Raw genomic sequence first — 10809 nt, forward strand, 5'->3', positions numbered from 1 at the left:
CCGAAAAAAACAAAATTTCGGCCCCGTTTGGTTAAATTTTCTTAAAAGGGGTTAATAAAAAAAAAAAAAAAAAAAAAAAAAAAAAAAAAAAATTGTAAGATGTCCAAGTTTTGTTAGATTTCCATAACTGTTGTTATGCATTGTTTTGTAAATAGCGCTGAATAATCCAAATTAGAGTTCACCAACCTATGAATTCTTAAAAATCTGAGATGGAAATCATAAAATGGAAAATAAAACACAAAAAACTATATGTCAAAGAATCATTAATCCATAGCAATGTTAGAAAGTAATGGTAAAAACATATTTGGCCTAAAATGTTCCAAATATCCAGCTTGTCATGAAAATAACGTTTTCCTTTGCAAAAGGTTATCACATAATTTTGTAATAATTTCTATTAATTTAATCGTCACCCAATTTGTTGTGTGAAGTTTACATAAATAACAGTGGGTGTCTTTATTCCAAGTATTATGGTAAAAGCTGGCTCTTCTCTCGTTCGGCCTTCCTTCCCTCAACACCAGGCATCGGCTCCTGATTCATTCAGACCAAACACATAGGAGAGACAACAGGCGCCCTTTAGAACCAGGTAAACAACCGACTAGGTGTCCAAACTCAGGACAGCAACCGTCCCACTGAAAAGCAGAACTAGTCATCTCACCATGGCGGACGTTGGAGAGGTTTTGATGTCAGTTTTGTCCACAATTCGCGTCCCAAAGCCTGGGGACCGTGTCCACAAAGACGAATGCGCCCTGTCATTTTCGTCACCGGTGAGCCTTTTCCTTTCATGAAGCACTACCTTCACTAGCCAGAAGAAGAGTGTTAGTTTTCCAAATGTATTCATGTCATTTGCTGTACTGTGACAAGAAAAAAAAATACCAGCGATTTCCTACTTTGAGCTAGATTTTCTTGTTGCAGCTAACTAGCAGGCTAGCATGATGCTAAGCTAGTAATGCTCTGTAATGGAAAGTTAGCAGCGCTAGCTGAGTAGCTGAGTGTTTTAACTGGCAAAGTAGAAAACAAGTAAACTTTTTTTTAATAGCTATGACTTTGAATGAGCTGAATTTAATATAAATGTGTCGCATACTTTAACCACTCTTTTTTCTTATCTCATTTTGTGCTGGAATTGTAACATAATCTGCGAAGTGGTGAAGCTTAGCAGGTTGACAGGAGCTAGAGCAACGGATGCTTTGTCATCAAGAGCTACAGATGTGCTCCAACTTTAATTTCTTGTGTTATGACTTGATGTTTTGAGTTATTTGTATTTCTCTGACTTTTGGCACATGTTTTATCTTTACAGGAGAGTGAAGGAGGCATATACGTGTGCATGAACACTTTTCTGGGTTTTGGCAGTCAGTACGTGGGCAGACATCATGCTCGGACTGGACAGAGGGCTTACCTGCACATTACCCGGACTAGAAAGGCTAAGGTAGACTTTAATGTGCAGTATAATTTTAAATGTCTGTCAATTCTTCGTTTTTAAGCTATAATAAGCATTTATTTTGTTCACAGAAGGAGGATGAAAACAACTCTGGCTCAGGACACCCACCTAAGAAAAAGCCCACTAGACTGGCAATAGGTGAGTTTTCCTGAGGCAATCTATGAAACGTTTGCACAACTTGTCAAAAATCCGATAGAGATGAGTTGAAGCTAAGACAGTTTTCTGAAAGAAAAGTGGTACATGGCCACACAAAGTCACAATTTTGGTATTTGTGTCAGTTTATTATGGTTTGAACATAAAGGAGGCAAAAATGCAAAATTTCTTCACGACTCCTGTTGCTTGTGAGAAGGTTGGTTCTTTTTGCCTTGTTTTTTCTTTCCATTTCTAATTTCGGTCACTTTCCTCCCAGTTGGGATGAAAAGGATCTTTCTTGGTTGCTCTTGCAGGCGATGAACCAGAGCTGCAAAATGCTACTTCACCAAACTTTTTAACATTTGTAGCTCGATATACGTGTACATGGATGTATTTTGCAAGCGTTATTGATTTGAACTTCAAATGATTCTATGGCGTTTAAATCAAAAGAACGTCAGGGAAATGGCTACACCTTTTAATGCAGCAAATGGCATATTTTTGGTGTGATTTAATGTTTTGCTGTTGTGTTCCGCCTACGAGTTTTTCCTGATATGTAATTGCACTCTGCTCTTTGGGATTCTGACTTTTTAAAAACAATAAAATTCAGTCAAATATTTAGACTTTTGAATATTGGCACAATATCTTAGCATTAGCTTTGTTTCCAGTGAGCCTTTCTTATTGTTGGCCTTTTGCATCACATAAAAAAAAAAAAAACACGACGGTCTGCTGCATGCAGAAATAAGTGTTTTATATGGTTATTCTATCTAGACTCATCTGTCACCACTTGTTGAACAGGTAGATATGTTATCAAAAGCTTTAAAAGAAGAACAGCAGTGAGGGCCAGTGCCGATAGGCGTCTACTTCCTGTCGACAGCAGAACTCGGGACCTGGACTCGAGCCGTTCCTGAAAGCGTCACTGGACTAGAGAGAGAAAACCTCAGAGAACCATGGAGGGACATTTCATGTCTATATCACATGTTGGCATCATTATTGTTTCTCTTTTCTTCCAGGGATTGAAGGAGGTTTCGATGTGGAGCAGGAGCTTTACGAGGAGGACGTAAAGGTGGTCATCTTACCTGACAGACAGGAAGTGACCTCAGAGGACCTGGGCACAATGCCGGATGTTGTTAGAGAGCGGGTAACTTTTTTTTTTATTGTATTAAGAATTACATTCAGATGTTTGCAGCAGCTGCAAAGCTCCTCTGATTGTAGACATGCAGGCTTTGAGGCTTTATTCTCTTGCAATAGGAGCATTGAATTCATTAGATATTACCTTTTCAGATGGTACACATAGTGCCAAATCGTTTATTGGGAACTCCTGGACTTTTATCCACTAATACCTTTCCAAAATGTCTATGCTTCATTTTTTTGGTACAGTAAATGGTCAGAGCCTGTACTCTGGTTTGCTAGAGGTTCTGCATTACAACATCAAACTTTTAAAGCACATTTTTTAGACAGAATTGTTTTTTTATTTTCATTTTTATTATTTATTTACTCTCACTCGGTAACTTGACTGTTGATTTTTGCAACCTCTGGAGTGTTACCTTTCATTTTTATCCCAGAACCATAAATCTTGTAGTTCCTGATTTGCGAGCATCTCTCTTAAAAAGAGGCCAAAGGATTAAGGGATTAAGTAACTGAGACATTATTCTAACATTTCGTGCTTCCTCTGCTGTGTTTCCAGGTGTCTCTGTCTATGTCGGGTATCATGGCAGCAGACTCAGTGTCTCACACCTTACAAGTTCAGCAGTGGGACGGAGAGGTAAGACAGGAGTCGAAGCATGCCGCTGACCTTAAACAGCTGGACAACGGAGTCAAGATCCCTCCCAGGTGGTTTATTAAACTAATCTATGTGTTTTTAAGATGTGGATTTTAAGAAATCGGCTACTTAAGAAAGTTTTAGATTGTTCAAATAAAACCTTGCCTAACACAGTTGCACTTCAACACATTCACACGTTAACAACCAAGTGACGACAGCTAATCGTCTTAAACCCTTATAACACAGTTCTGAAAAGGTAAACTTAACTAACAGGAAACAGAATATATTTTAATTTATCTTAAAGATTGATATTTTTATCAGCAGCTTTATTATTTAAGATCGTTGCTCAATGTTTAAAATCATAGATTGGAATCTAATTCTCTCCCATCTGGTGGAGTAAACCTTTTTAGTACTTTCCAAATGGAGAAAAGAGGAGCAGGTTGGTTCACTTGGTAGATATTGTGCTTAAAAAAAATAGTTGTTAGCAAAAGGTTAGCATTACAACAACTTTGTGGTTGTTAGCAATCTGTTGTTTTTAGTGTTGAGCTACTTGAGTCCAGATTTTCAGAGAGGGGTGAAATGATTAATTGGATGAATCAAACCTTGAAATAATCATCTAATTTAGTAATCGATTAATTATTAATTGGAGTATATAGACTCAAAAAAAGAAAGACAGTTTGCTGAAAGAAGTCAGCAGTAATTAAGGAATGACATTCATGAAACTCCCTTCATGTTTATGACGATGTCATGTCAGTCTTACCTCTTCAAACAAAGTGTTACCAAACATTGATATTAATCTTAACTGAATTTTTCTCTGTTTGTCTTTTTTAAGCCTTTATAGTTGGTGTTTAGGTGGCGTTACTGTCTGCTAGTAACATCTTCACCTTGTGATATTTTTCTGTTAGCTTTAAACATTTTTAATTCAAGAACATGGCGGGCTGCTGGGTGACTGTCCCGGCGCCTCGACCAGCGGGTTTGTCAGGTTTCCTGGGGAAACTCTGAGGTCCTTGTATTACATTCAGCCTGCAGGACGCTAAGCTTTCTCTGTCATAATAGAGTTCAGAGAACATGAAGCCTGTTTTTTTCCCCCAGGGAGTGTCAGAGCTTCGATATGTGAGGTTTTCATCTTCTTTCCGCCTCCGCAGTGGCTGGCGGTGTGAGGTGTGCGACCTGCAGGAGAACATCTGGATGAACCTCACAGACGGCAAAGTGCTGTGCGGTCGCAGGTACTTCGACGGCTCCGGGGGCAACAACCACGCCCTCCTCCATTTCCAGGAGACCGGATACCCGCTGGCTGTCAAACTGGGCACAATCACTCCTGATGGTGCTGGTAAGCTGAGGACACAATCATGAGCTTTCATTAGTAAAGGTTATGGATTTATCTGCGTTCTGGAGGCTCTGTTGCTTTGTAAGTTTGTAAATGTATAAACCAGTGAAGGAATAATGATAGCAATTCTTCTAGTTTATCATTAATCTGCTTTCTGTAGGTCACCCTCTGTTTTCCAGTGATGCGTATCGAATGGACCTTTTTAAATTTGCTCGAGTGTTCAGGCCTCTACATTATCATCTATAATAATAACTTGTAGAACAGGTGGAAATATTTGTTTCTTCTTTGAATATGTTGATTTTAGAAGTATTTTTAGATGCAGACGCATCCTTCGCTGCAAATGATCAAACATTCACTGAAGGACGGCTACAATACAGCAAAATTCTTATTTATAAAACCAGTTGAATTATTATTTGCATTTTTATGCATTTATAATACTGTATTAAAGATTTGTTTCATGATATTGTATAAAAATGGGCAGAAAGTGCCCATTTTTAAAAACTTCTTATCAATTAATTTCCAGAATAATTGATGACTAAAATAATGTAGACTTGGCGGAAAACATAAAAACCCACAGATGGACAATTTCTGTCCCCTGACCTCCACTAAGTGACTGGGTTCCCTTCGATCTTTTTTTTTTTTTTTGCTCCATTTCCAAATGTCACCGATTCTGAAAATAGATTTAGTCATGGATGAAGTGTATTGATCAGTTCTGCCAGCTCTTGTTTAGTCTGTTTGTATGCCATCGCTCTCAGTTTTCGCCCCGGTTCTGTTTGTCCAGATGTGTATTCATACGATGAAGACGACATGGTGCTGGACTCCAAGTTGCCGGAGCATCTGGCTCACTTCGGCATCAACATGATGACCATGGAGAAGGTACGCTTGTAACAATCGACTCCAGAAGATCGAGTTGGACGACCAACAGATCTTCTAATTCTTCTGTCTTATTTCTAGTTTCTTAAATCGTTTCGATACCTTGGATTGAAGTAGGGCTGAAATTAATAATCGCCAACTAATTTAGTAATTGAATAATCATTAACTTGAGTATACAGACTCAAAAAAAAGGGAATTTCCTGAAAGAACAACATATTCAGAGCCGCAATTCAGCCAAAACTCTACAAAAAATATATAAATTTTTCATTTAAGATATTAAAAACACCTTTGTAAATATGTTCTACTCAGAACTATGGCATAGTTTTAGCTTCACAGAGTTCAAATTATGTAAGAAAAAATAAAATTACTATTAAGCAACTTTACCCTGATCCTAATCGATTAATCCAAAAAATAATCACTCAGAAAATAAAAGCAGAAGTTCATGTTGCTCTCAAGTCTGATAGGCTTGTAGTAATATCTTGTTTTGGCATTACACGTTAAATTTATGCATATTTTATATTAAATTAGTAGAAGCATGTAATCTGTTGAAGCAGCAACATATCTTCATTTGGCTTCTTTTTCTCGACGCCTGTATGTTGGTGACACCTGCTGCTTTTAATTTCTTTGCCAGCTGCTTCTCCAACCCGAACCACAGATTGCACTAATGTCGACGGCTCAGATCTCCGTACCTCTCACTGCGCGATGTAATGTTGTTTTTATGATACATTTATGCATTTGCCTAATGATGCTGCACAGACAGGCTGCAGGAGAAGAGCTGCAGCTCTTAGTGTTGAGATTTAAAAAGTTCGTGGTTCGTACTCTGTTACCTTCGTACAGCCAGACTCACCCAACGCTGTTTTTCACCTCTGAACTCTCTCCTTTCAGACCGAGCGGACAATGACTGAGTTGGAAATTGCTGTAAACCAGCGAGTGGGGGAGTGGGAGGTGATCCAGGAGTCGGGGACGACCCTGAAACCCCTGTTTGGACCCGGTCTGACGGGGATGAAGAACCTGGGGAACAGCTGCTACCTCAACTCCGTCATGCAAGTGCTCTTCACCGTGCCAGACTTCCGGAGCACGTTAGTAATGCCGTCTCTGTTTTCTGCTTTTATAATACAGTTAACAGTCTTTCTACGTTCTCTGTAGACTGACATGAAATGATCACTTTAATGAAACTAGATGGATCAAATCATTCAGCATGGTTTGTATTGTTTTAAACTAATAAAGAAGCTATTTATTTATTTATTCCTTTATATTTATTCCTTACAGATACGTTTCAAACATTGACAAGATCATTGATGAAGCACCAAGTGACCCAACCCAGGACTTCAAAACTCAAGTGTGAGTATTTTCTAATCTAATCTAAAATCTTAGACACAATACTACTTTTCTAGAATCTACAATCTGTGTATCAGATACATGTTTTCATATTTTCATTGACTTTGAAATCACTAAACAGAAACGTACCAGATTTGGTGAGGATAGTTCACTTTAAAATAATCCGTTTTTGTTTTTCTGCAAAGTTATTTTTCTCACCTTTGAAATTCTCCATTAGGATTGGGTAAGAAGCTAACAATTAAATTTTTATTGTTTGGGTCATGATTCTACTTCTCTTAGATTCAATATTCATTTAAATACTTAAAAACTGAATTGACTCCATTGAAATGGGACAGTGTATATTAATGAATGTACAATATTGTCATAAATGCACAGATGCTAATTTCCATCTGCAGTCTGGTAAAACAAACAGCACAGCACTCAAAAATAACATAATACAGTTTCAGTCAATTCACAGGGTTTCCCAAATTGATATTGAATCTGGAAAAAATTAATTGCAGTAGATAAATGAATCAATATTGCTATTTAGGATCACAAACTTCAGGTTGTAAAGTCCAGAAATGCATCACTGCTACTGTATTTGTTGCTTTCTCTTGGCCAGGGCTCTGTTGAAAAACAGATTTTAAATCACAGTGAGTTTTTATCCTGGTTAAATAAAATAAAATAAGCCTTTCTGGATCTCCGTAATGACAGATTCTGGATGCACTGATGTCTGTTTTTCAGAGCCAAGCTCGGTTACGGCCTGTTGTCAGGAGAATACTCCAAACCTGCTCCAGATCCCGGAGATGAAATCGGTGCATCTGAACCCAGAGTGAGAAGACGGAGTCTTAAAATGCTCATTTTGGGAATTATAAGTAAAACATATTTAATATCTAAAGCAGTCCAGTTCAAATTCTGTTTGTGTTTTTCCTGCAGGGCGACCAGGTTGGGATAGCACCACGGATGTTTAAAGCACTTGTTGGGCGAGGCCATCCAGAGTTTTCTACCAATCGACAACAGGATGCTCAGGAGTTTTTATTGCACTTCATTAACATGGTGGAGGTAAAGCTACTCTCTCAATCTTCCCCCCATAATGTGCATTCACACCGACCCTGTTTAGTCCGCATTAATCCAACTTTAGTTTGCTTGTCTACAAAGTCCGGTTCGTTTGGAGAGGTGTGAATGTTCATTCAAACTTTGATGCAGACCAAACATGTGAACTCTGGTCTGTCTAAAAACCTACATCTCAGTTTTATTAAAGTGAACTCTGGTGTGGTTTGAATGCATATGTGAATGCCAAGTGGACTGGAGACCGCTCTGAAAGCAGAACGTAAACTTTAGTGAAGAGCATTCTGGGTAAATACAACCAAAACAAACATGAGAATCGAGCGTTAGAGGCAAAAACAGGTAATGATCTTTTGCTAAGATCAGAAAAGGATCCTACAACCGCTAAATACTGATGCTACTCCATTTTTGTTTATAGTTTGCAAAGAAGGAAGTTGCGCCCAGGTCTCTGAGGTTTTTGTGTTTCCTTTTGCAGTTCACAGGCGAGAGGGAATAGCAACAGTTTTTCAAAGGCTTTGATCATTTGGCACAGTGCAGAGTGAAAGCAAACCGCACAGTAGAAAATGTTAAATGTTGCCGCTTTGGTCCTCAATCAAACCGAGTCTATCGGACCATCAGGTGTGTAAACCTGCTAGTCCTCAGCTTCCTTATTAAATTAACGCACCTCTACTTTCACAGAGGAACTGTCGCTCTGGGCCCAACCCATCTGAAGCCTTCAGGTTTCTGGTGGAGGAGAAGATAGTTTGTCAGCAGTCACAAAAAGCCAAGTACACACAGCGGGTGGATTACATAGTACAGCTGCCCGTTCCCATGGACCAGGCTGCTAACACAGGTGAGGTGCTGATGGACCTCCATGTTGTTCAAGCTTATTTAGTTAAGTTTCACCTTTATGGCGCTCATTCAGCCGAGCTGCGCGATGGAGCAGAGTCAACTTTTCATTTAAAAGTTACTGATGTGCTACGATGGCGAGGATGTGATGACAGAATAGCGAGAGAATAATGCAGAAGAACTGTAACATGATGCCAATAATAATTCTGTAGTGAGTTAATTCACTTAATGGAACAAAGTTTGAACTTTACTTCAAAAACAACCACAGACGGTAATTTGGTATGAACTTCTTTCTGTTCATGGGGGATAAAGTGTTTCACATGTTTTATTCTCACCGTCTTTGTATTTAGCAATTTAAGAGGTTCCTGTTATATTTTATAAATATGTAAAATATGTTTATTAATATCAGAAAACCACAAATTTCTGTTTGTGTCAGTGTTTAACACAGCTGATACAAAATAAAGTAAAAATTTAATGGTGTTTTTTTTTAATCGGCATATTATGAAAAATTTAGCTCTTCATGTTATGAAAAGGCATGCATCCCTCTTGACACAACAGAAAACTGTTTTCATTCAAATGGCTGCTTAGCAGTTATCAATAAGATCAATTAACTTTAACTCATTCATTGATTACTTCCATAATCATACATCCAACCCTTTGTTTATCTTGCAGAATTAAGTGAGAACGTCTCCAGAGTGGTTTTAATTTTCGGTGGTGTTTTTCTTTTTTTGTTTCCAGAGGAGCTAAAGGAGGCAGAGCGCCGCCGTGAGGAGGGGGACTCATCAGCGCCGACAGTGCGAGCACAAATCCCCTTCTCGGCTTGTATGGCGGCGCTCAGCGAGCCAGAGATGCTCACAGACTTCTGGAGCTCAGCTGTGCAAGCAAAAACCTCTGCTACCAAGTATGAAACTGAACAGCCTGCACATAACTCAACTCTGATGAGCGAGAAGAACTTATCTGTGTCATCTCATTTGTCAGAACAACGCGGTTTGCCTCTTTCCCTGATCACCTGGTTATTCAGATTAAGAAGTTCACCTTTGGCCTTGACTGGGTGCCTAAGAAACTGGGTGAGCAAAGACACTGTTTGGTGTTTGTGTGAAACTGAGCAAATCCTCATCTTTAATCATCGAGAACAAACATTTTGATTAGTTGGAAAGTTTGAAAGAAAAAGTCAAACAATACAACTTTGGGGAATGCTTAACATTTCTGAGCAACTCCTACTTGTCCAACCAGTTTCTCTCTCTTCAGGAGTATTTACTGATTGGAAATGGATTATTTTTGCAATCACAACATCCGTAAAGCTTGCTTACGTGTTCTGCCTTCAGTGCTTACAGGAAATGCAGAGTTTAGGGACTCTGGTACCGGAAAAACAGCGTCATAGGAACATGTTCATGTAGATGAATCAGACATCAGTTCTGGTAAAATATTCATAGATACGATTTTATGTAAATTCTAGTTTTTAAGACAAGAAACTGAGGGGGATTTTCAGTCATGCAATTTATTTAACATTTTTATGCTTCACTCTTATATTGTTAAAACTAGCTTTCATTTAACATATTTTCATGGTTCCTTTAGGCGCACCATTAAAAAATAGTTTCTTGGTGTCAGTTTCACATTAAAACCTCGTCACCATGAAACAAAAGTCTCTATCTGTGGTAGAAATGAAGTGAATTTCTCTGGACAGATGTGAGCATCGACGTACCGGACACACTGGACCTGAGCGGCCTGCGTGCGACCGGCCAGCAGCCGGGGGAGGAGCTTCTACCTGAGGTGGCCCCGCCCCCACTCATGACCCCAGATGTGGAGGTCAAAGGTATCCTGGGTTCGCATGGCAACGATGACGACGACTCGCTCTACTCCCCGCTGCTGTGTCAGTCTGTCTGTCGTTTCTGCTCTTTTTCTTCTTCTGACACTTTTTTGTCCTCACTTGTTTTCGTTTTTCTACCTTTTCTGTTCTCATGAGTCCGTCCGTTGCCTTTTTAGTTCACCATTTTTAAATTGATTTCGTTTTAAAAAGGAAACATCTTTATTTATTTTTTTTTTTACCTGTTTTTAATTAATTTTATTTGCATG

At 38.8% G+C, this 10809-nt stretch overlaps 1 protein-coding gene across 2 annotated transcripts in view; it reads left to right on the forward strand.

Moving 5' to 3' along the window:
• The first annotated feature begins 483 nt into the window (after window positions 1–483).
• usp5 (ubiquitin specific peptidase 5 (isopeptidase T)) overlaps window positions 484–10809 on the forward strand; it is a 21545-nt gene continuing 11219 nt past the window's right edge. Inside the window, exons 1-15 of one of the 2 annotated variants that reach the window (XM_015038466.1) lie at window positions 484–764; window positions 1295–1423; window positions 1507–1573; window positions 2578–2705; window positions 3252–3397; window positions 4472–4656; window positions 5435–5529; window positions 6412–6605; window positions 6796–6867; window positions 7588–7675; window positions 7780–7905; window positions 8587–8740; window positions 9475–9637; window positions 9715–9803; window positions 10421–10606. In XM_015038466.1, the coding sequence (XP_014893952.1) occupies window positions 657–764; window positions 1295–1423; window positions 1507–1573; window positions 2578–2705; window positions 3252–3397; window positions 4472–4656; window positions 5435–5529; window positions 6412–6605; window positions 6796–6867; window positions 7588–7675; window positions 7780–7905; window positions 8587–8740; window positions 9475–9637; window positions 9715–9803; window positions 10421–10606 (1930 nt within the window). In that variant the 5' untranslated portion in view covers window positions 484–656. The remainder of the gene's footprint in view (window positions 765–1294; window positions 1424–1506; window positions 1574–2577; window positions 2706–3251; window positions 3398–4471; window positions 4657–5434; window positions 5530–6411; window positions 6606–6795; window positions 6868–7587; window positions 7676–7779; window positions 7906–8586; window positions 8741–9474; window positions 9638–9714; window positions 9804–10420; window positions 10607–10809) is intronic. The other variant, XM_015038467.1, reaches the window with a different exon arrangement.

Source organism: Poecilia latipinna, unplaced genomic scaffold, assembly GCF_001443285.1.
Source record: "Poecilia latipinna isolate Pla-1442-1.1 unplaced genomic scaffold, P_latipinna-1.0 Scaffold442, whole genome shotgun sequence".
Classification (NCBI taxonomy): Eukaryota; Metazoa; Chordata; class Actinopteri; order Cyprinodontiformes; family Poeciliidae; genus Poecilia; species Poecilia latipinna.